Source organism: Zingiber officinale, chromosome 2A (genome assembly GCF_018446385.1).
Source record: "Zingiber officinale cultivar Zhangliang chromosome 2A, Zo_v1.1, whole genome shotgun sequence".
Classification (NCBI taxonomy): Eukaryota; Viridiplantae; Streptophyta; class Magnoliopsida; order Zingiberales; family Zingiberaceae; genus Zingiber; species Zingiber officinale.
The window spans coordinates 10,920,615-10,945,389 of record NC_055988.1 but is presented as its reverse complement, the minus strand read 5'-3'; the positions used below and the strand labels follow the sequence as shown (position 1 = coordinate 10,945,389).

Sequence of the window (24,775 nt, the reverse complement as noted above, 5' to 3'; positions counted from 1 at the left end):
GTCCACAACATATATTATGCTGCACACTCTTACTTGAGTGACAGTGGACGAAATTCAACGTAGATGAACTGACGTGACCTAAACTTTTTTTTTCTCTCTCTTTCATCTGCATACAACATTTTTCTCTCTCATGCATGCAAACAACTCTTTTCTCTCTCATGCATATAAGGTGATACTGATTTGTACAAACTAACACTAACATTAGTGTTGGTTTGTACAAACCAACACCAGCCTTGGTGCTAGTTTCAAACCAGCGCTAGTGATGTTCTTTAAAAACCAGCACCACACTGTGTTGGTTTCAAACTTGGTGCTAGTTTCAAACTAGTGCTAGTGTTGGTCTTTAAAAACCAGCACCACGTTGATATTGGTTTCAAATCAACGTTGGTGTTGTTCTTTAAAAACCAGTACCGCGCTAGTGTTGGTTTCAAACTAGTGCTAGCGCTGGTCTTTAAAGACCAACACCAGCCAAGCACCCCAATTGAAATATGTACATTTTTTTAGCTTCGTAGTTAAGTCAATTAGATTTTACCTTTAGAGTTTAGGGGTTGGGTGATAGTGCTTAAGCTAAAAAAAATTAAAACTAAACAAATTTTAAATGCTCATGAGATATAATATATGTATTAGGGTATTTAGGATTTAAGATTTTTAAAAAAATATTTTTTTAAAAAAGAATCGAGACACCTAGATCTAGGAACGGTCGACAGCATATCACGTTATATATATACTAGTCATCGTACACGCATTACATGTGGGTTCGCCAGACACATGCAATAGTTTAACATAAGGGCGACATTCAATAAAAATTAATATTACCAACCAAATCTAACTTTAGACAATAAAAATAAATAAATTTACCAACAAAATTTAACTTGGTCAATAAAATTTTAAAATTATAGACCAAATATAATTTTAACCTAAAAAAAATTAAAATTACTGGTTAAATCTGACCATTAAAAAATTTAAAATTACCAATCAAATCTAAAATATTGTTGACCAAACCTAACTTTGGTCGATAATTATAATTATTTTTTGGTAAAATTTTATTTTAGCCTGTAATATAAAATTTTAATCACACTTGATTTTAGTCAAAAAGTCGAGAAATGTATATTTTTTAATATCGTTGACATAAAGTATTTATAGAAAATTCTCCGCTCGCGGTATTACCCATCCTAAGACGTGAGATTAAAGAAAACTATGATAGTATATATTTTTTATATATAAAATCATCAAAGAAAATTATGATTTAATCTTAAAATTATTTTTAGTGTGAAAAAAAAGATATTAACATAATTTTATTTTAGATTTATCAAAATTAGTTATTAAAGGATTGAGATTTTTAATAAAAAAATACGATTGTAAAATATATATATATATATATATATAAATTTAACCTATTATAAATAACATAAATTCCAATAAAATATAAATAATTAAGGTCAGGTAAATTTATTCATAAATTAGTTATGACTTTTATTTCTCAATATTAATAATTTAATTTTATTAGTAATTAAGTTTGTTTATTAGGGCATATGTAATGGGAGGTTTATAACATATAATTTATGTTATAAATCTTTCAATATAAACTCCTCCCCCATATAGGTTGGGTTTATAGTTTTTTTTATAAACTTGTATAAAAATCTTGGGACCAGGTTTATAAAAAAATAATGGAGAGAGGATAAAAAGAAAATTTTAAAAAAAATAAAATTTTTAAAAGAAAAAGATTTTATAATAATAAAGAATGAATTTTAAAAAAAATATGATTTTTAATTTTTAATGTGACAATAATATAACAACATAAAGTTCTTTAAGAAATTTACAATTACATATCCTTAGATTCTAAAAGAATATTCACTTAAAGTATTATAAAAAATTCCTTCGCCAGCTTACAAAGAGATACGTGGCCGCCTGTCTAACGACGGTCAGCACCCATCGTTTACTTTCAAAAGCACAAGCTCTACGTATTCCACGCAACCGCGGCCACGTCACAAACAAGCCTTCGCACGTCATCTTCCCAGCACAAGACGGATTCCCGTTCCGCTTGTATCACGTACGCCGCTGTTTACCCGACTTGCAATTGGATTCCTTTTTTGGGACCCGCAATTTTATTCCACCCCAGTACCATATGTGACGCGTAATATTCTGATTGGCAGGAGATCTAAACCGACCCTAAACACCCCATCCTCGCCCCCCTCTGTGATCCTCTTATTGCTCCACGAAGAACGAGAAAGCGTGCGCGCGATTTCGCGATTTTAGGGTTAGGGTTTTCTCCATCTCCGGTCCTCTCTTCCTCCTTTCGATCGGGTTTTCCATCCCGAACGTCTGCAAGGCCCGATCGGGCCGCCGGCATCCCCCTACTCCGTTTGATGCATGGATTCCGGCCCCCTTCCCGCCGCTACCGCGGACGACGGCGTCGGTGAGAGTCGCCGGTGGGCCGACTGCAAGGTATATACGCGGAGGAACCGTGCCAAGAAGAACACTCCAAGCGCGGTCCAGGATCCGCAGCCGTCATCCCGAGAAACCCTAGCCGAGAACCCTCAGCCCTCACCCGTCGGAACCTTAGATGAAAACCCTCAGCCGTCATCCCGTGAAACCCTAACGACGACAAAGACCAAGGACGACCTTCAATCCTCCCTCCATCAGCCTCCGGCGGCGGAACCTCCTTCTGGACATCAGCCTCTGGTCAGTCTCCACCCCGTGTCGGATAACGAACCCTTCAGCCTCAATCGTCCATGCCCGGAGGGGACGATCGTGCCTGACATCAAGGCCTCCGCCCCTCACGAAAATGGCTCGTTGGAGAACGGGAGAGACGAACCATCGCAGCTGGAGTTACTGAAGATCCGGCAGAAGCTCCTTGCTGATCTCGCTCAGGTGAGGGATCTTTTCAAGAGGCTTGAGGCCCGTCAGATTGAGCTCTTTGCTGTGCATGTGGATGGTGATGGTGGAGCTCCTTCTCAATTCTCAGCTAATCATGGGAATACTACTATGTCAGGAAAGAGAGCACCAGCCCTTGTTGAAGCTGATTCGGTGGACCCTCCCGCAGCACATTCCTATTTTGACATCCCAGTGCCTCCCAATGTCAGTGGAAAGAATAGCATAGCTAACTCGATGCTGGTGGATGAGGTATTTTCTGTCCCTGCTGCAGGTGGTGCCGGTGCCCGTTCTCAACTTTCGGTGAACCATGCGACATCACCTGTGGCAATTCAGAGAGCACCTGTTGTCTTTGATGCTCTTCCAAACAGTCCCGCTCTTCTCCCCTTTCGTCCCCGGCTCAGCATCATAGTGCCACATGGTGCTGGTTCTAGGAATAACATCAGTGAATTGCCCTTACAGAAGGAGAAGAGAACACCTAAGGCCAACCAATACTTTCATAGTTCAGATTTCATTTTGGGTAAGGATAAGATTCCTCCTCCACCATCTCTGAAGAAGTCCAAGACCAGCAAAAGCAAGAAGAATTTTACAGAATCAGATTATAAGACATCGCCTGAAAAGAAAGTATATACTAGTGCCTTCAAGAGCTGTCGGGCATTGCTGGAGAAACTCATGAAGCACAAGTTTGGATGGGTGTTTAATAAACCAGTAGATGTTGATGGTCTTGGTCTCTATGATTATTTCTTGATCATTAAGCACCCGATGGACCTTGGCACTGTAAAATCTCGCCTTGCTGATCATTTCTATGAAACTCCAGAAGAATTTGCAGAAGATGTCAGACTTACTTTCAGGAATGCAATGACATATAATCCTGATGGCCAGGATGTTCATTTCATGGCACGGGAGATGTCCAACATCTTTGAGGAACGGTGGCTTGTGATTGAGACTGAGTTTACAGATCAATTGCACCACTTATATTCAGTCAATAAGAAAAGGGCTCCTCCTTTAAGGGGAACTATGGAAAGGTCAGACTCCACAGTGCATCCGATAGTTGTTGATTTGCGAAAAGAACAAAATCAGTATCACCATTTTGACCGGCCTATTGCTTTGAAGAAACCAAAGGCTAAAGACTTGTACAAGAGGGAGATGACATTGAAGGAGAAGCAAACTTTAAGTCGTCACTTGGAGAGTCTGCCGCCGGAAAAGTTGGATTTGGTTGTGGAAATTATTAAGAAGAGGAATTTTGCTTTGAGTCAACATGATGATGAGATTGAAGTGGATATTGATAGTGTGGACACAGATACGCTCTGGGAACTTGATAGATTTGTGTCAAATTATAAGAAGACATTAAGTAAGCACAAAAGGAAGGCAGAGCTAGCGATGCTGGCTAGGGCTGAGGCAGAGCACCTCAGCCAAGAAAGAATGAATGGAGAGGTAAGAGTTTCTCTTGATTTGAAGATATATGTTCTTTATATAATCCTAGTTATATGTTCTATCATTTATGACAGGGTCCTGATCCAGTTGCTTCATCAGCACAGCAAACTGACGAAGGTATAAAATTTTCATTTATTAATTATGCTGATAGTTATATGTTTTTTTTTCTCATCATGTGTTGATTGACTTGCTTATTTTTTTAGCAATGCAAGACCAGAATGATGTTGCTGCTCATCTAGTTGTTGGAGGAGTGAACAATGGCAATGATGCAATTGGATCAAGTAGTTCCAGTGGATCTAGCAGTGATTCAAGCTCGGATAGTGGTAATATTTTGATACAACACAGTCAGATTACAAAATTAGGGATATATATATTTTTTGTTTTCCAATTGAGAATGCATGTTGTATGTAGCTATTGTATATTTTATTATCCTGTATGTCAATGGAGACAAAATTGAATTATGTTTTGTTTTTATTGTGTACAATTGTCAACTTATACTGTTAATTGCAGACTCTGACAGTGGAAGCTCCTCGTCATATGAATCAGATGCGCCACATTGATCCTGAAGAGAAATAAAATAGCTTCTACGGAAGGTATTTTGTTTGCTTGTTGGCTGCTTGTATTATATTCACAATATCACATCATATTTGCGGCTTCTTTTATTATTTTGTCTATTGTTCTGAGTGTAGCTGCATATATTTTCCCATTATTTCATAATTTTGTTGGGGTCACATTCACTACCATCCTAATTTACATTTTTATTTTATCTGTGTGCTCTATTGTTCTTAGCTTTCTTGCATGATCTTTTCCATTCTTCTGTGACTGGTCTATTCTTCTGAGCTTTCTTGCACATGCTTTTTAAATAGAGTATAATAACTTTTTTCGATATGTTTGTCTTTTGTTTCATCTTTGGTAGTCCCATGGCTACGCATTTAGCAAACTAATGTTTTCACTCCTAGAAAATATGCTATGCTACCAATGTCTATAAGTTTCCATTAGTTAATAACCATTAACTAGTAAAAAAAGGGGCATGTCTCCGTAGGCAAAGATTACCATGCTCATCAGGCTGTGCACCTGGAAGACCTTCACTCTTAGAAAATATTAGAATATGTCTCGATATTTGCCTCTTGTTTCAAAGGAAGAGTCATTCAGAAAGCATTATTATGATACCATTCTCCTTGTTGGTTGCAGATATATCAAAGCTCTGTGAATGTGTGGACGAATTGCTTCCCAAGTTTTTCCCGTGAATTTGCCTAAAAAAAGGTGATGACTCCATATAAGTTGTATGATTGTATCCCCCATGAAACTGGTCTTATTATTGACTCTTGTAGTTGGATAAGGATGCTAACCACAACAAACCGGCAATTTTTTGAGATGGGACTTCTTTTTAGCAGTTTCTTCTGCTTATATTTGTACAGAAAGATTTAAGATTTGTAGTAGTTTCAGAATGACAGGTTAAATTATATCTTTTGTCCCCATTGCACGGTTCGTGTACACTAGCATTTTCTGTTTATGTAAGTGTTGTTTTCTAACTTAACCATGTGTAGGCCTTTTGACTCTCACTTAGCATATTGTTCAGAGTCGAACAGTTGGAGGTATTGGTTGCGCGTTTCCTGAACGTGAGAATTGAAAATGTTGGGCTACTGGTGTCGACCCTCTGCGGTTTGAGGTTCTATTTAAATGTGTAATAAACTTTCTTATGAAAAACTAGCTAATCCATGATTTTTCTTGCATTTATGTGTGCATTGCACTTGTAACCTCGGAGACAAATCCTCATTTTTGAATTGGTTGTGCAAGTTTACACGATGATTCATTTTTACGAGAATATTAAGCCAAACTATCCACACTCAGCTTCTGGGGTATGACAGCACGGCTGATGGGTGATCTGTCGGTCGATAAATCCTAGTTCTTTTGAAAAAAGTGTATAAATTTGTCACCCTTTGTTGATAATTTGGGTTTTAATAGATGGGTTTTTATTCTTGAAATGGAAATTTGAACTTAACCTTGGTAAGTTACAGAGGTGGGTGTGTCTACGGCTTACGTTTTGTGGCATTACATTTGTGGTTAAAAGGTGATACCGTTCATTTCAAGCAGTCTAATCACGGGCCACTTGGTAGATATAGATAGGTAAATCACGAAAAGGTTTTGCCCAGTAATAATATGCAGGGCGTTTCAGATTTATATGTGGAAAACACTGCATTCGCATTTTAATTGGATCATTAAAGTCAATAATATGGACGAGTAGAGTATCATATCATGGGAAACAACTACAAATTCCAGTTCCACTAAAAGGCGCTAGAAAGTCATACTTCTAAACAATGAACCATTGGGGATAAGTTATAGTGTCAAATGTTCAAATAATCGGTAGACTATGAAGAAGCAATGATGAATGGAAAATCTTTCTTCCCAATTTCAAAATAATTTTTATTTGAGGTAAAACAAGTCGCGAACCTTCCCCAACCCCCCGATTCAGGAACCTGCAAATGGAACGGCACGGCAGAGCGAATAATTGGGCTCGGCACAGAGGGATTTATGCAGAAAGCCTAGCTCTCAGCTCAGATGCCACAGCATCGATGAACTCTTCAGTGTTCAGATAATGGGCTCTAGTGACACTGAGCAAAGAGACACTTTGATTAGAAAACATGAATAATTGTTGCTTGGAGAGTTATAGCTGTTGGAGGTTAAGAGTACCTGGATCCGTGAATGAGAAGCGCGAGATCTTTGGTCATCTTCCCAGATTCAACCGTTCCGACGCAAGCAGATTCCAGCTTCTCGGTGAAATCAAGCAATCTAGCATTGTCATCCAACTTAGCCCTGATAAATCATCAGAAGAGTTTTACTTCACATTGAAAATGTGACTTTCCCCCTCAAAGGTAACCATTTGGTACGTGCATTTTAAACATGTTGCCAAAATCATATGTAAATATATAAACATGTTGCCAAAATCATATGTAAATATAAACCACACATGAAGAGAAGCCAGAAGCAAAAGATTGTCAAGGCACAATTTGTTAGAATAAATAAATTTGGGTATTATATGGATGCGATTACTCATTTTAAATTAGCCAATCTTAATTAATTGGAAGAAACACAGCATATGGTTGACGATTGTCTTAGGATATTAGTAATCAATCAAAATGATGGAAAAAAGAATCCGCACCTGTGGGCAAGCCCTCTTGACCAGGCAAAGATAGAGGCTATACTGTTTGTACTAGTTTCACCACCTTTCTGATGAACACGGTAATGGCGTGTAACTGTTCCATGTGCAGCTTCAGCTTCAATGGTCTTCCCATCTGGGCACACCTAAAATGCATGAATTTTTTTGGATTATTGTCTTGCAGGTCAGCATGAATACTCTAAACCTCACCATTAATCAAAGGCAATAACAGCACAGGTTAGTTCAAGGGCATTAAAACATCCAAAATAGTTAATATTTGATCCACACAAGGTTTGGCTTTCTTATCTATATTTTCAAGGGAATTTAGGCCTTGTGCAAAAACAGGGTTCTCTAGTACAAAGAGCATGCACTTAAGTCAGTTTCACTTACTGCAAAGGAACATAAGTGTTACTTTCAAAATCATTACACTTATCTTCAGTACACGAGTCAGATCGAAGATGTTAAATCAAACAAAACAGAATGATCAAAATTTTTGAGTAATTTAAAACTGATCAATGAATTTATTTTTCCAACTGGAAATACACTAGACGATAGTAGCTACACAGGCACATACCAGCACTGATGTCATCAAACCAAGAGAACCAAAACCTGGACAAAAAGGATTTACTATATAATTAAAAATTTGGCTAAAATAAACTATTTAATAAAGATGTGAAGCTTAACACAGCTGAGTAATGGAAACGAGTGCTCGGTATAATTCAAACCTTGAGCTAGGAAATCACTCTGCACATCTCCATCATAGTTTTTGCAAGCCCATACATAGCCACCTTCACTCTTTAGTGCATATGCAACCATGTCATCAATGAGACGGTGTTCATACCTATCAAAGCAACATGCACTGAGATAGTAAAGGAATTTTGAATAGATTAAACATGAAAGTAGTTCAGAAAAGCTAACCAAATTCCTGCAGCCTCAAACTTGGATTTCCATTGAGTTTCGTAAACGTCTTGGAATATATCCTTGAACCTATAATTTGCAACTAATCAGATATTTCCATCAATTTTAATATAAAATCTTTAAGAACAAATTGCCAAGCATAATAAATTAGAAAACACACTACATGCCTTCCATCATATTTCTTCAAAATTGTATTCTTAGTGCTGAGATAAAGTGGCCATTTCTTTTGATAAGCGGTAGCCATGGAAGCTTCAGCAAAGGAGTGAATTGACTATATATACAAAGACAAATAATAAGTACAATTGTTATAGCAAGCCGATATAAAAAATGGCAATGTTAGGAGATTACCTCATCCGTATTGTACATCGATAAGGCAACTCCACCTGCTCCAGTGAAGTTGAACACCTCAAGTTCAACTTCCTCTTCTTTTCCTTCTGAAAGTAATACAGTGGCAAACATTTATTAGATGATAAATAAAGAAAGTCAACAACAGATGTTGTTTATGAACATCAATGGAAAAGCATACCAAAAACTAATTTGAGCTTGCCAGGTCCTTTAATTACTGCGTCGGTTGCTCGGTATTGATCACCGAAGGCATGCCTTCCAATGCAAATTGGTTTTGTCCATCCTAAGAATGCCAAACAAATTGTGAAACAGACCATACATTGAGCATGAAGTGATATCTAAGTACCTGGAACAAGACGCGGAATGTTTTTGCAAATAATTGGCTCTCTAAATACAGTTCCTGCAAAAAACATAAGGGGGGGATCAGTCAACCTTTTGCAAATAATTGGCTCTCTAGATACGTGAATCATTCAAGCAGTCTAACCATTCAAAATATTCCTGATTGTCCCATTAGGGCTTTTCCACATTGATTTCAGGTTGAACTCCTTAACCCGAGCTTCATCTGTAAATATTCAAAATTATTCAAATTTAATGATCACATATTCTATTGTAATCCACAATGCATCAGATTCATGCAGCTTTCTTTACCTGGAGTAATAGTTGCACATTTGATTGCTACGTTGTATCTGCAACCATATCAAAATAGCTTTAGAAGAGATCAAGACACCATACTATCAATTAACAATTCAAAACACATTTGAATATTACTTAATTTTCAAAAACTGGTTTACTATGCCAAGTCAATCCTAAAGTTAACAATTTCAGATTCTAAGAAATAAATTGCAAACAAAGGATATACTGTTTTGAACACAATAAAATCCATTAACCTGGTACTATAAATCAGTCTAGATGCACTAATTGACTAGGTCTGCATAATGTTCATTGGTATTGAAATATTAGCAAATTACTAAAAGTTAAGAAAACACACCTTCGGACAAGAGCTAACTACTGCCTCGACTCCTCTGTGTGCAGTCTTTTTTAACTTATCTTCTTAGTTATGAAAAAAGTCCTAACTAAGAGGGCAGCCCGGTGCACGAAGCTCCCGCCATGCGGGTCCCAGGGAAGGATCCATTGTACGCAGCCTTATCCTGTTTTTTGCAAGGGGTTGTTTCCAGGATTCAAACCCGTGACCTTTTGGTCACATGACAACAACTTTACCGTTGCACCAAGGCTCCCCTTCATGAAAAAGTCCTAACTACTTTTAATATTTAATATCGACCACAAACCACAAATGCTTCTGCAAATTCCTAAACATATCACTTAGCACTAGGCAATGGGTTGACTGTATACCACCTGCATGTGCTTTTTAAAGCATCACTTGTCTTCATGTTGCCCTTTTTTAGACTTCCAATCAGTGTGCTTCAACAATCGATTACTTATCCGGTCAATTATGGTCTCATTCCTCATAGAAATGCACAGCTTAATAAATATTTGGACTTGAGTTTGGGTCAGGTTTAGATAGTGACATTGTATAAACAAATCAGATTTAGATCAAGTTCATGTTTGAAATTTGCAGCTAACCTCATATACATTTATGTCTGTAATCAGAAGGTTTAGAAACTATTTGTCATATTTTTGTAGGATTTAGGTAAAAGAAATAAGAACCTGAGACAGATTTAGACAAATTCAGACAGCAAATACATATCAGGTTCAAGTTTAGATAGTATAAAAATGCAGGTCCAGACTGGTATGGAACTACACGAGTAGATCTACATAATATAGTTTGGTATGGAACTACTAGCCAACTTTTTGAACCCTAAGCAAGCATGCCCAATATAAAGTTCATTAGTCACTGCTATCATGATTATATGTCTACCATATCTTTTACTTACCCTCCTCCTAACTCTTGTTGACACTTCTTCCAATTACCCTAAGCAAGCATGCCCAATATAAAGTTCATTAGTCACTGCTATGATGATTATGTCTACCATATCTTTTACTTATCCTCCTGCTAACTCTTGTTGACACTTCTTCCAATTACCCTAAGCAAGCATGCCCAATATAAAGTTCATTAGTCACTGCTATCATGATTATGTCTACCATATCTTTTACTTACCCTCCTGCTAACTCTTGTTGACACCTTCCAATTACCATGCCAATGTCGACAAATATTTCAGTGAACATGTCAATTACTGGTTGTTCTTGCTAGAACTGCACAGCCTTATAGCTTCGTGAACCACCAGATATACTGTTGCCCCTTCCCCTATAACCACATTGATTGATGGCCGTATGTATTGACAGCTGTCACCCCCAACAGGTGCATAATTAATGATTCTGACCATCTGGCCTACAGCAGCATCATGCTTGTCCCTCAACTAATATTCATCCTCTAAGTGATGATCTTCACCAATGGAATGTGGAAATTTGGTGGTAGAGGTGCAAGAATTTCTTAACTGGACAAGTAGATATCATGACTCCCTGAAAAAATGTTCTATGGAAATGGATTTGGTGTAAACTACAAATGGATTATCCTAATAACCACTAGTAATAAAGACATAAGAAATGGTACTGCTATACTACTTACATGTACTGATAAGTTGTGATAACAAAACAACAATAAAAATCATCAATTCAGTTTATCTGGGTCGCCAAGGGTTTGTAAGCCTGACACAGTTTGCTTCAGTTTCTAATTTGATCAATCCATTTTTAGCTGTGACACATGCAGCCCCTCAAGACATATCCATAGGCCATAAAGCCAAAGTAGGAATACAACCAAATACTAGAAAATTACTAAATCAACTTGAATTTAACATACTTAAACTAGTAGAAAGAGAGTAAAACAAGAGTTTGAGGCATACTTAAGACTGGCTTCTGCACTCTCTATTGTGACTTTATCATCTGTGGCATCACGGTGAGGTAAGCCCAAATCAAAATATTTGATATCCAGGTCCAAGAATGGAAAAATGAGCTGCAGAATGAAATCCACATATTACAATATTAGCAGCTTCTTATCTTATGCATTATGAGCTCTCTTACAAAGGGATCTACAAGGATATTTAGAAAAAAATATCTATAGTAGACAAGCAAATTATCTATCACCTTTTCTTTAATTGATTTCCAAAAGACTCGGGTCATTTCGTCCCCTGCCATAAAGTAAGAGGTTATCATATTCAGGTATGCATAAAAAACCCATCATAAACAAAATTGCAGTGACATTCACTAGCAAAGTTTTACAAAGTGAAACATTTCTAGAGAGTTGATTCAAAGTTGATCGCTGAAAAAAAACTGCCTTTGTGTGTTTATGCACAAAACTGAAAACTCCACACCTTGTGTGCATTTTAAAAATAAAATAAAAATGCATATAAAGAAACTAGATCAATTAAATTTCATATAAGTACACTACATGGAATTTTCTCTGATCCCCATACTCCTCTCAAAATGGGTTTGTGAATTAAAATAACAAGCAAAATCCTTAACAACATAAGAAAACAATCAAGTTTACTGATTATGAGTTACTAATGATTTCCATTTGGAGGATGGTAGTTGAATATGCAACATGAGTAAAATAGGAATAATATTTCAAAAATGATACATTTTATGTAGCAGATGGGCAATTATGTTGATTTGAACAAAGTATGGAAAGGCAATTACAAAGGTTAAAGAAAAAATAATTGCTAATTTAAGGAACTGCATCTGCAAGGAACTAAGGATAAAAAAAGCAAGGGACAGAACGGGAAAACTTAAATAAGGTACTGAAACCTAGCAAATCACTATCACTCATCAGGATGATAAATGGACATAATTGTTACAGTTAATGCTTGCTCACTCTAACCTTCAATAGAAATGATAAATCATCTAGAAATGCCAATGAGACCTGTAACTCTTTAATGTGCATGCAGATTTCAGTGGAATTTCTAAAGAAGAAATTGATGTACTAAATGAAATTTCTTTAGCATTTACACAACAAGTATTCCTAGTCAGACATAAGACAGAAGGTCAAGATTCAAACTTTATAAGTGCGTGGAGTTAAGATTATTATTTATAGTAGAAGTGTTGTCCGTTTGTCAGTGTGTATCACTTAGCTATAAAAAAAAAATTAAAAAAAAAAACTGATACAACTTAATATCTCTTCTTTATGTTGAGTTGACTGAGTCATAAGATCACTGCTGAGACTACGTTAACAATATGGAATTAAAAACACAATATCTTATCTCTTGGCAGTCAGCCCAATAACTAAGTATACAGACGAAATTTGACACACACAAAAATAACAATAAATAATAATAAAAAAAGGAGAAAATATCAGTGCCCCTATCTGAAAATTCAGCTCAGAAAACTTTCACGAAGCTGTTTTAAAGTTCCATTGGCCGTTCTGAGGTGAGGATCAAGGATCAATAAACGTTATATGGCACAGAGTGGAAGTGCTCCGGAGATTATTATTGTCGCTGAAGCATTCATTAACAGGCCAGGTATAATAGACAGCCCTTGTTTTATTTATTTACTTATTTATTTGCAAATTTGCTTTTACTCGAGATAGCACTACAATTTTCATTCTGAAACCATATGTTACTATTTCACGAAGACTCCAATTTTATTGGACTTGTGAATCTTTAATCCGGAAATTTGACCTAAACATTCCTGCATAAACTAACCGTTTAAATAACATGAGCACAGTTGAAAGCGTGGCTCAAACGCACTCTTCTTTCCACTTGATCCAAAAGCTGCACGCTGATTCACTAACTAAACTAACCTTTAAAAGCGACATGAGAACATGGGAAAACGCGGATCAAACTTAGTGCTATTTTCCCCCAATAGTTCCAAGTAACCAATTACAGGAAATCTAAGGAAACAAACGACGGGTTTAAATCACTGCCAAGCGACAGAGAGAATACATAAGGAGGAGAAAAAAAAGTGTACCGAGAGAATTCTTAGTATATCCACACAATAAAAGGTACAAACTTGCATCAAAACCAACGGGACTTTATCAACCCATGAAAAAGACAACGAAGATCAAACAACAATAGATTGGAGTCGATAGGCACAACTATCATGATCAAATACCAAAGATCCACCGCGAAAAAATCATTCAAAATAATATAACAAGCCGGGAACAGATCGGATCTGCTGAAGTTACAAAAACAAGAGAGAAACAGGTAGTTAGAGGAAATGGAGATATGGAATTCAGAATTCTCACCGTCCATCTCGACGATAGGGTTGGCGACCTTGATCTTCTCGAATGCCATCTCTAGACGCAAAGCCAACAGATCGGGCGGAGTTGGACGAGGTGGAGAGAAAAGGAAGATGCAGAGTTGGATAGAGAGCAACGAGAGCAAGCAGATGGAAAGAGCAGCAGCGCCGGCTCCTTCGTGTTAATATAAAGATTTGATCCAGATCTTTACCTATTTGTAAAATGTAAAATTAAGAGGACTGAAAGGCAATTATTCCTGTGATGAATCTTGTAACGCTCAACTTTGTTTGGTTACATGAATTTTTTTTCATAATTTAAATATCTAATTCTTCGAATTGATTAACTCTAAAATTAATCTTTAGACTTAATCGATCTGACCGATAGAAATTTACGAATAGAAAAAGTAGGAAATACTCATGATTCATTAGTTAATATTTTTAAATTTATCATCCTACTGACACTATAATTTAAAATTAAACCTTAAATGAGATTAATCTTTGGAGATCTTAACTATTATATCGTAGACATGAGTTGCTTTAATTCAATGATATTCTATGACATGACGACTTATCTTACACCACCGTGGACGACATCTCATATGAATCATCTGACGTGATTAAAATTAAATTTTTTATTTACCTCTCTTATCTGTATGCAATTCTCTTCTCTCTTCTTATATGTATGCAAGTCTCTCTCCTTTTTTTTAGGGGAGGAAGATAAACGTATTATATTCCTAAAAAACAAAATACAATTATATGATGTCTACAAAGTGCATAACAGTTTTATAACTTTGTAAGACGTCATTAAGCAAACTTCATACATAACATCACACATCAAGGCCTCACTAATATCTACAAAGTACCAAACATGACTGGGAATTTGTATGGCATCCGAGCATATCACAAAATATTACCACACATTACGAAAGAATTATTTGATATCTACAAAGCGCCAAACATGAACTTGGACTTTGTGAAATATCTTCTCAAAGCAAGGTACAACATTCTCAAAATGGCTCATGTTACGTGCATTCTATATGAGATAAATCATGGAAGATAGAGCAAGATGTCTTGCTTTCATTTGACATCCTTTACCTTTATAATGTTGCTGAAATGTATCAAGAAAGGAGGTCATATCGGTGATGTCAAAAGTGATACTCATCCATGTCTTGACTTTATCAAGTAGGAGTTTGACAATGTCACAATCAAAGAAAATATGATTATTGGATTCATCTTGTTGGTGACACAATGCACATAATTTGTTGGACTCACATGAGATGGCATCCGTCATTCTTAGTCTTCCATGAGCAAGTAACCAAGAGATAAACCTATGCTTGGGTAAAATATATGACTTCCATATCACTGAAAATCAATCCACTTTAGCCACTTTTGGATGGGAAAACTCATATGCCAAAGTCGACCCATTATTTTCCCCTACAAACCACTCTATCATCTTCATGTTTGCAGCGCCAATGGAGGTAGTTCGTTGTACAAGCTCATCATGAATATAAAGTAAGCGTTTAATAAGGGGGGAGACCGAAGGCTTACTCTTCCATTGCCAAAAGTCCATATTTTGGAGATAGTGATGATGAACCCATGGACCCAAAGGGACTCTCTTTGATTTTGAATATTCCATAGAATCAGACATAAGAGAGTCATATTCCATATTTGCAAATCACGTAAACCATATCCTTCTTCTTCTTTGGGTAGACATATAGAAGCCCAAGAGATTGGTGGATGTTTTGTTGACCATACAAAGGAACGAGAAATGTCATATATCTTGTTAATAACTCCACTTGGTATTGGAATGATAGACAACCAAAAACATTCCACTCCTTGAAGTACCGATCTTACAAGTTCCAATCTTCCAGCATGGGAAAGTGTGTGCTTCGGCCAAGATACAACCTTCTTTCTTATGGAGTCAAGAAGTGTCCCATAATTTGCAATCCTCAATTTCTTCATCGCTAATGGAATACCAAGATATTGGAAGGGAAATATGCCTTGTTGAAAATAGGTTATGTGTAATAGCTCCTCCCTTAGTTTGTCACTAACCCTGACCATATATAAGTTGGATTTCATTGGATTTGCTTGAAGGTCCTTTTTATCATCAAAAACCAATAGGCAATCCATAATGAGGCTAAGAGTAGAAATATCGGCCCTTGCAAATAACCAGAGGCTATCAGCATATGCTATATGTGTGAGTTCCACTTCTTGACATTTTGGATGATAATGAAAAGCACTTAGCCTTGATATAACTTTCATAGAACGTGAGAAAACTTCTAAACATAGGCCAAATAACAAAGGAGAGGGGGTCACCTTGCCTCAAGCCTCTTCTTCCACTAAAAAAATCATGCAATCCACCATTTAGACTAATGAAGTAAGAGACCATGGTTATGCATTCCCTTATCCATCTACAAAATTGTTGGGGAAACCCAAAATCAATAAGTGCGGGTATAAGAAAACTCCAATCAATCATGTCAAAAGCCTTGCGCAAATCAACTTTGATCATACACCTTGGAGAAATCCGCTTACAAGCATACTTTCTCAATAATTATTGGGCTAAATGAATGTTATCACCTATGGATCGACCTTTGATGAAAGTTAATTGAGCCAGATCCAATAATATATCTATAACTTTGGATAATCTTACCGCCAATACTTTGGAGAGATGATCTTGTACAAAATTATACAACATGAGATAGCCCTAAAATCTGAAACTCTTAGAGCGTGATTAGATTTAGGGATGAGAGCTATCAAGGTGTGATTTCATTGCTTGAGGAGTCGACTATTAATGAAGAATTCCTTTATCGCCTTGAAATCAACCCCTATGTTGTCCCAAGCCGTCGTGAAGAATTTTGCATTGTAACGATCCGGACCCGGGGCTTTATTGGCGCCTATATCAAATAACGCCTTCTTGATTTCTTCCTCTGTGATTGTGGCTTCTAGGGCTAATGCTTGGGCTTGAGATAATCTAGTCCCATGCAAGGAAGAAACATCAAATGGAGAGCTTTGATCGGCCTTGAAAATATTCCACAAATTCTTCAGCAACTTCATCCAATCTAGTTGTTTGTTCCCCAGATTATTTGATGAGTGTAATAATAACATTTATTTTGTTGTTTCTCTTCATCAAGTCATAAAAATTTTGGTGCATCTATCACTATTCTTGAGGTAGATACTCTTGGCACGTTGTTGGTAGAAAAATCTTTCCGTCTCTGCTAGCATTATTGCCTTCTTTCTTATAGTACCATAGTCACTTGGGGGCTCTTCTCCATTAGGAAAGAGTTCTTTGAACATCTTCTAACTCTGATTTTGCTCTTGGTGCTTGCTCTTTGATATGTTGAAAATGAAACTTATCAAGTTCCCTTAGTTTACCTTTCAACCGTGTAAGTTTTGTCTTGAGAGTAAATTGTGTATTGCCATAAACGGGTGCCTCTCATGTGTTTACCAACAAGTCTTTGAAACCATCATGTAATGCCCACATATTATAAAATTTTAATGACCTATTGGTCCGCTCTCCCTTGCAAAAGTTGAAACTATGCAACAAGAGTGTTTAGATAGACAACCGGGGGATGTAAATTTCACATAACTTTCATAATCCGCAATAAGCCATTGTGAATTCACTATAGCACAATCTAGCTTGCAAGAAACCATTCAATTCATCCATGTCAAATGACACCCAATAAAGCGAAGATCAACCAAACCACAATTTTCAACAAAGCACTCCAAATCATGAATCTGATAATTATAAATCGGTTCCCCACTTTCTTTGTCTTGGATTACTAATAGTGAGTTATAATCACCCATAATAAGCCAAGGTTCCACAATCGTTTCTCCAAGGAGGGTAAGAGAAGTCCATAAGGATCTCATTGTTATGATAGAATGAACGTCATATACAAATGTCACCAAAGAATACTGAGCCGTAATTAAGCAATGAACACAACAATATATAAATTGATCTGATGCATTGATAACATTCAAGTGACCCTGTCTATATCCCATAGATGCAAAATACGATCACTATTAGAATAATGAAATTATTTGCCATCCCCATACCTGAGAATTCCCTTCGCATAATAAAATCTAAGGAGTCTTCATTAAGCTTGGTTTCAATAAGTGCTATAACTTGGGTTGTCTTTTGCTTGAGGAGGTGAATGACCCCCCATGTTTTAGGGGTTTATGGATGCCCCTAATGTTCCAAGATGCAATCTTCATCGACCACGAGATGAGCGGACTATTCTAACCCGTAAATGTCGACCTCTTTGCTGCACACTTTGATGTCCATCTCCCTTTGGTTGAAGTTAGTAGAGGTTCTTCCACAATAGGTCTTGGAATCAAATAAGGGATGAAGGTACTATCTGAAATGATAGTGTCCTTCGTGCCTAGAGTGACAAAAGTAGCCTCACTTGAATTAATTTGTTCTTGATACGCAGCAACCGTCTTAACATCGGCTTGAGTATCAGTTGAATTTGATGATGAAGCCACACTATTCTCGGATGGAAGAGGTGATACCACAACCAGTTGTGAAAGAGGGTTGAGCACATTTGGAAGATGTGATGATCCTATCTTCTTTGAAACCAATTCTTCAATAACTGTTGCAACCAATACAAGGTCTTGTCCCAGGACACAATCCAATTGTGGTGGAGTGTCATCAATGACTTGTGGAGGCCCTTAAGGAGGAATTGGTCGACTTTTTCTATACTGAAATTGTTGTCTTCCTCTTGTAGGTTGTGAGCTATTGGGACAGCGGTGGCCAAAAATCTTGTAATCCTCTTTACAATGTCCAAGTCTTCGACAATCATCGCAAAAATCGGGCATGACTTCATAAATGATCCGGAGGTCAAGTTGGGCACAAGTAGGTAATGTAATTGGAACCTCTCTTATTTTCTCATCATGAACTGAGACCTCTACCAAGAGCCTAGCATATGCCAATCTTTCCCTTGTACGGGTTAATTTATCGGTATACATCGGTCTTCCTATCTCCGAGCCAATGAGTCTGAGAACTTTAGGAGATCAACAATTCGGCGACAATCCATGAATTTGTACCCAAGCGGGGATATACCTTCCATCCTCATCAAACAAAAAACAACGCAGCATAATCTTCAGAAACAAAGGAATCCCATATGCAAAATACGATCTCCCAAATAGAACTTTATCACGATTTTGTAATGTATCAAAACGATATACAACCCAACCACTTTTGTGCATGTAAAATTTATATGGTACTCGATGCAATGAAAGAGATGCCATTATTTTCCGGATGGCTCCCTATGAACACCCAACAAGATAAAATCCAATCGAATCTTCCACAGTCTCAATGTCTTCATACTCAAAACTCAAATGTTGTCTGGTTGGTTGAGATTGTTGTAATTGAGTTGCCATCTTTGTCCGTCTATTATCATTGAAGAGGTTGGTCTATGAACCATACTTCTTTTGTCCCCGAGGAATTGTTGCTTGAGTAACCTTCTCATCAGTAGGTGGTACTTGATCGACTTCTCCAACAGCAGCTTCATCACCTCTAGCAGTGATGGAGTGAGCTTCTCCGACGAGATTAGGTAAGGAAGTCGGTTGAGGGAGAGTCACTCCATCCTTTGGGAAAGGAGGAAGGTGACTTAGAGGGTCACATGCCACCTCAATTACCACCTCAACATCTTGAACTGCTGCCTCAACATGATCTGCTAATTGTGATGCATCCTTCATAATAGCAACTCTATCCTCTTCAATGACATAGGATGTGGGTCCTTTGCTAGACTCAAAGGTGAATATTTGAGATATTTCTTCTTCTTTCCCATTTTAATACACCTACGTTGAATTACAAAATAGGAATATCAAAGCTAAAGTCAAATACAATTCAAATGTAAGATATGAAACCACTAAAATTGAAGCACGGTCTAAGACACTAAGTTGTCCAGCCAAGATCAAGAGGAGTTTCAAAATACCAACTAAGACTTCCAATTCAAAAGAAACTCCAATTAATTCATGTCAAATGCCAACCAAGACTTACAAATCAAGAGGAACACCAAATAGTCCACGCCAAAATAAAATCAGATACCACGAGAAATTCCCAAATAAGGAGAACTCCAATTATTGACCATTAATGTTGAATAATCCTCCTAATAGATCCCTTATATGAAGCGACCAGAATTTGCAGAGTGTTTAAAAACTCCGACAAACCTCCGGCGATGTTGAAAGCAATATGAATAGACTGATCACACCCTTCCTTCAGGCACCGAGATAGAGGAGAGGAAGAAAACTAAAGAAAACTGAAGTAGAGAAGGAGGGGATAGGAGTAGGTTTACCGAAAAGACGTACGGTAACACTAATGAAAAGATAACCTCTATGTCGGAGAAGAAACTCCGATATAGCAGTAGGATATCCTCTCTACACCCTCCAACTCCACCCGAGAACCTCCAGAGAGATGACGTCAACCACAAGTGGATGAGCACCACCAAGGGAGGAGAGTAGAACCCGAGAAGAGTCTTTCCTAAAGTTGTCGGAGAAAGAAAGAGCCTAGAAATCACTCATCTCACCGTGTGGAAGATGATCAGAAATCCTAGAGAGAAGTTGGAGTTTCTCTCTCTAGGAAATGGACACCCATTTGACTAACTATACAAGTCTCTCTCCTACATGTACGTGACGTGGTTTGCACAAATCAACACCATTGTGACATTGGTTTACGAAAATCACCACCATGTGGTGCTAGTTTACACCACATGATGTTGTTTTACAAAAACTAATACTATTATGACACTAGTTTACACAAATCAACACCATTGATATCTTAGTCTAGATAAATTTAAATATTTTTATCTTTGTATATTAATTTTATAAAATCAACCTCATTCTTATTACTTTTCACTGATATAATTCAATAAAAAAAAGATAAACTTAAATGTTCTTATTTATTAAAATGATAAAAAAGCTATTTTAAAGTTAAAAACATTAAATAATTATTAAATAAAGCTAGAAAAATAAAGAACAAATAACAATAACCATGAAGAAATAATTGTTTTCTATGTTAGAAATGAAGAAAAAACATAGAAAACTTACCTAAAATGAAAGGATGACAAATAAAACTACAAAATCAAAATTTTAAAATAATTAAAATTAGTAAATGACAATCTAAGAAAAGAAATCAATAATTGCTAAAGAAAATCCTGATCTTTTATGGGTTCCTTTCTTTATTTTTTTACTAAAACTAAAATCCTTCACTTTTATGTAGACATCATATTCGGTTGGTTCATAGCAAGCTAACCCAAGTCAAGCCCAATCTAAGATGATGGGAGTAACATAAGAGCCCATGAGGATCACCAAGATGACCCATCTCTTTGAAAAGGCCCAAAAAATCCCGATATGGTCACAGCCCATCAGAGTGGTATGCAAGATTCGGAGATGCAACAGTGACCGTCCGATCCACTCATCTCTCCCCGTGCCTCAGCTATTTAAACGTATCCTTCACCTTCGCGCATCATTAGGGTTTCGTAGCCGTCGAGTTGAGGTGTCTTCGAAGTCGCTCTCTTCGTCGGCGGAAATGGTGAAGGAGCGAAGCAACGATCGCGTTAGGTCCGATCCTGCCCTTTTCCTCAGCTCTCATCATTCATTCTTCAATTTTCTCAGCATTTTGGGAGTGCTAATCTCATCAATTTGTTTCTTTACTCTTTTGATGATTTTATCGCAGGCTATATGTCCACGGGAGGATCCTCGGATACAAGAGGTACGTCGTTATCCTCAGAGGCACCTGTTTAACTACTCGATTTGTTTTCCTCTTTTCAACTTTTTTTTCTCACATTTTGAGTTGATACATGGTGTTATTGATGCACTAGGTCGAAGTCAAACCAATATGAGAACACATCGCTGGTGCAGATCGAGGGGGTGAACACCAAAGAGGAGGTGGATTGGTACTTGGGAAAGAGGTTGGCTTACATCTACAAGGCTAAGACGAAGAAGAGTGGAACGAATTTCCGGTGCATTTGGGGCAAGGTTACGCGCCCCCATGGTAACAGTGGCGTTGTCCGTGCGAAATTTAAGACCAATCTTCCTCCTAAGTCCATGGTTAGATGACCATAAATTACTCAAGATTTTTTGTTGTATTGCTTCGCTTTCCACTCATGATCCACTACTAAATGTTTTATTTGATGTCTTTTATGCCCAACTGTTTGGTTATTTAACCTCGTTTATCTGTTTGCAGGGTCAAAAGATCAGGGTTTTCATGTATCCCAGCAACATCTGAGGTGAGATTTAAATCCTTGTGTCTACAATTTTTGGGAGATTATCTTTGAACACCATGCTAGTTTGTCATGGATTGTTTTCGATGTTATGACCTCTGTGATTTTGGTTACTAGTTTCCTTGATTATGCAAAATACCTACACTTGATTTGTCTGGTACTAATTTGTTCCTGGTTAAATTCGTATAACTTAAACCTTCATATGTTAATTAAATGATTAAATGGTGGCAAAAGATGAATACACTCACCCCCAGCGCGCCTGAAATTAAATGATTAAATGAACTATATCAAAGACGTTTAGCTGATATGATAACCTTGAAAATTCTATGTTCTGCTGTTTAAAAGAAACCTTCCAAGAACAAACTAGTGTAACTATTTAATAAAAATTCCTTGAAAATAGTATTTAATGCTGTAATATTTTCGTTGATGTAATGGGGAACCAATGATTCTTGGCAAGTATTATATGGTCAGTGCATAATGTTTAGTATTCATAATCTGCGCAAGTAAAGAAAACTGCAATGTAAAATATACTTTTCATGCATGATCATAGCAATATTTATTTTGTGTACAAGTTAATTATTTTGAATTTCTAAAGTGTTTATATCTTTTTCCTGACTGAGTATAGTACTTGCTTATCAAACGCCATGCGGAACACTGTTTTTGAAATTAAAATCCGAAGTTGTTCCTGACAATTTGAAAACTTTTCCTATCAAAGGATCTGGATTAGTCTTTTCTTATATTCGATTACTTTTATTTAAAAAATCCAGGTTGAATTACTCCTAAAGCGCTTTCCTATTTTTTTTCTTAATCAGGTAAACTTGGGATTGGTGGTGATAACTGAGCTGCAGTTTGTCCTTATAATGGAGATATATTGTGGCACTGGAGCTACAATTTAGTCCCTAATTATTAAAAATAGCTTGGTGTTGCTAGTTACTTGAGTTTTTGTCTTCGGTTAAGATTCTCTTCTAGCATGACATTCTTAATGTGACTACTTGAATTTTCAAGGATTCTGTTATTTCCAGAATTCAATCTGGCAAGCGACTATGAATTTGAAATGGTATGTTTTATGTTTTTCTTGGATGGTATATACTTTGCTTTGTCAAATATACTACCCCGATTACTCTTTCATATGGCCTTGGTGGTCGAGCTTTGCAAATGCAAGCTATGGTTTAAATCTCAAGCAGCTGATCCAACTGAGAAGGCTATTTTCATGTGATTTTACTTTAGTAATTGTCGATAATTGCTTAACTATTTAAGTCTGTTCCTTGTGTTGCCAGCCTTATGAAGGTTTGTTAAAGTTCTCACTCAGACCTTGTAAAACTATAAAATCATTGCATCGACCTCATCTTCCAAGTTCCAACTCAATCTATGCAATACAAAATGTAAAAAGTTATGATAATTATCTAATAAATATATTCATTTTTTAATAATATAGATTTAGCTTTTTACGAACAAATAAAAATTGATTTTTAAGTATAATGAAATGTTCTATGTACATTAAATTTTAAAAATTTTATTTCTCATATAATGTCAGATTCAAATTTTAATATATTATAATTTTTAAAATAAGTATTCACTAAACAAACTTTATAAGCCATTTATTCTCTATTATTTTAATATATTTAAATCAAAAGTCAGGCTGAATTGTCAGTAAGGTATATTTAATCTGTAGGAGGTTAGATTCAACCTGAAAGAAATTCAAGTTTAGTTGAAGTCGCTCAACACTCATCTAGAGTTCAAAGTTTGATTAAGTATAAATACTGACACCTCTCCTTTCTTAGTCTTAGATCCCATAATTATCATCTAGGTCTCAATCCAGACCGTTGACACATTCCTTATCTCTATCTCAAATCTTGACACCATTGTTCGAGTCTCAGCCCATGTCAGACACATCCTCTGTCAGTCTCAAATTTTAATATCATCCTCCATAACTTGTCTTAGGTCATTAATACTCCCCATGTCATTCTTAGATCCCAACATCATCCTCTAATATATCTCAATCCACGCCACTAACACCTCCCTATCCAGTCTCACCCTAGGCTGTCGACACCTTCCCTATCTTAGTCTCATATCCTGACATCACTTATGTCTTGACCTTAATCATCGATGTCTCCTCCGTCTCCACCTAGGTCGTCGACATCGTCTACCCACAAGGCCACTCAGCATCGATGTTATTTCATCATTCGTCTTGATATCAGACCTCCTCTCTGTGAGCCTCAGATAGGGTCGTTTCTCTCAAGAAAAGCAAACATCGACTGTGTATATTCTATGACATATGACACTAGATGAATGGAGAAGTGGTTACAATGTTGTCAAATCTAGTTCTTAAGCCTCCTACAAATACGTAGCGCTTGATAAATGGAGAGACAAATAATGATTGTCAGATTTGGTCCCCTCACGAGCACATACAATGATGATAGAAGAATGTGTGACATCTAGAACATCTAATGTGGATATACTCTTTTAATAGTTATATAAACCCTAAAGAGGGTAAGTGCAAGAGATTTCAACTCTCGACAATCCATCAAGTCTTCTTCTTCTCCATTTTCTTCTTCCATCATATTACATCAAGCAAACCTTAACTTGAGCATCAGAGTGACCTATCAAGATCTCCCCAGTGCCAATCTAACTCTCTTTTGAAGAG

At 36.8% G+C, this 24,775-nt stretch overlaps 3 protein-coding genes across 6 annotated transcripts; 2 read left to right on the top strand and 1 right to left on the bottom strand.

The window, feature by feature from the left end:
• Window positions 1–2,182: 2,182 nt before the first annotated feature.
• Window positions 2,183–6,108, top strand: LOC122040710 (transcription factor GTE4-like). Of its 4 annotated transcripts, none has more exons than XR_006128705.1 (6): window positions 2,185–4,302; window positions 4,377–4,419; window positions 4,506–4,625; window positions 4,813–4,895; window positions 5,494–5,565; window positions 5,882–6,108. XR_006128705.1 is itself a non-coding variant. In XM_042600136.1 (5 exons), exons 1-4 carry the CDS (start codon window positions 2,368–2,370, stop codon window positions 4,860–4,862), a joined length of 2,148 nt encoding a protein of 715 aa, XP_042456070.1. In that variant the 5' UTR covers window positions 2,185–2,367; the 3' UTR covers window positions 4,863–4,895; window positions 5,494–5,778. The 4 variants fall into 4 exon arrangements, 1 of the variants encoding a protein (XP_042456070.1); XR_006128704.1 differs by lacking the exon at window positions 5,882–6,108 and adding an exon at window positions 5,634–5,778; XM_042600136.1 differs by lacking the exon at window positions 5,882–6,108 and having other exon boundaries at window positions 5,494–5,778.
• Window positions 6,109–6,536: 428 nt separating this feature from the next.
• On the bottom strand, window positions 6,537–14,079 carry LOC122040707 (isocitrate dehydrogenase [NADP]-like). Its single transcript, XM_042600135.1, has 15 exons — window positions 13,917–14,079; window positions 11,822–11,865; window positions 11,581–11,690; window positions 9,371–9,408; window positions 9,207–9,284; window positions 9,069–9,122; window positions 8,904–9,005; window positions 8,726–8,811; window positions 8,545–8,648; window positions 8,378–8,446; window positions 8,185–8,300; window positions 8,034–8,068; window positions 7,463–7,605; window positions 6,994–7,116; window positions 6,537–6,914 (listed from the first exon to the last, which is right to left on the bottom strand). The coding sequence occupies exons 1-15, from the start codon at window positions 13,963–13,965 to the stop codon at window positions 6,833–6,835; spliced, it is 1,233 nt and encodes a 410-aa protein (XP_042456069.1). The 5' UTR covers window positions 13,966–14,079; the 3' UTR covers window positions 6,537–6,832.
• Window positions 14,080–21,338: 7,259 nt separating this feature from the next.
• LOC122040706 (60S ribosomal protein L35a-3-like) lies at window positions 21,339–23,216 on the top strand. Its single transcript, XM_042600134.1, has 5 exons — window positions 21,339–21,469; window positions 21,585–21,620; window positions 21,730–21,958; window positions 22,095–22,137; window positions 22,944–23,216. Exons 1-4 carry the CDS (start codon window positions 21,438–21,440, stop codon window positions 22,134–22,136), a joined length of 339 nt encoding a protein of 112 aa, XP_042456068.1. The 5' UTR covers window positions 21,339–21,437; the 3' UTR covers window position 22,137; window positions 22,944–23,216.
• Window positions 23,217–24,775: the final 1,559 nt, after the last annotated feature.

Bases quoted from the DNA above. Each gene is read 5' to 3' on its own strand.
- LOC122040710 (XM_042600136.1), top strand. From the start codon at position 2,368: ATGGATTCCGGCCCCCTTCCCGCCGCTACCGCGGACGACGGCGTCGGT. The intron at 4,303-4,376 runs GTAAGAGTTTCT...CATTTATGACAG, and splicing joins AAGAAAGAATGAATGGAGAG to GGTCCTGATCCAGTTGCTTC. The intron at 4,420-4,505 runs GTATAAAATTTT...TTATTTTTTTAG, and splicing joins AGCACAGCAAACTGACGAAG to CAATGCAAGACCAGAATGAT.
- LOC122040707 (XM_042600135.1), bottom strand. From the start codon at position 13,965: ATGGCATTCGAGAAGATCAAGGTCGCCAACCCTATCGTCGAGATGGAC. The intron at 8,301-8,377 runs GTTAGCTTTTCT...TTGCTTTGATAG, and splicing joins TTTGAGGCTGCAGGAATTTG to GTATGAACACCGTCTCATTG. The intron at 8,069-8,184 runs GTTTGAATTATA...CTTTTTGTCCAG, and splicing joins GAGTGATTTCCTAGCTCAAG to GTTTTGGTTCTCTTGGTTTG.
- LOC122040706 (XM_042600134.1), top strand. From the start codon at position 21,438: ATGGTGAAGGAGCGAAGCAACGATCGCGTTAG. The intron at 21,470-21,584 runs GTCCGATCCTGC...ATTTTATCGCAG, and splicing joins CGAAGCAACGATCGCGTTAG to GCTATATGTCCACGGGAGGA. The intron at 21,959-22,094 runs GTTAGATGACCA...ATCTGTTTGCAG, and splicing joins ATCTTCCTCCTAAGTCCATG to GGTCAAAAGATCAGGGTTTT.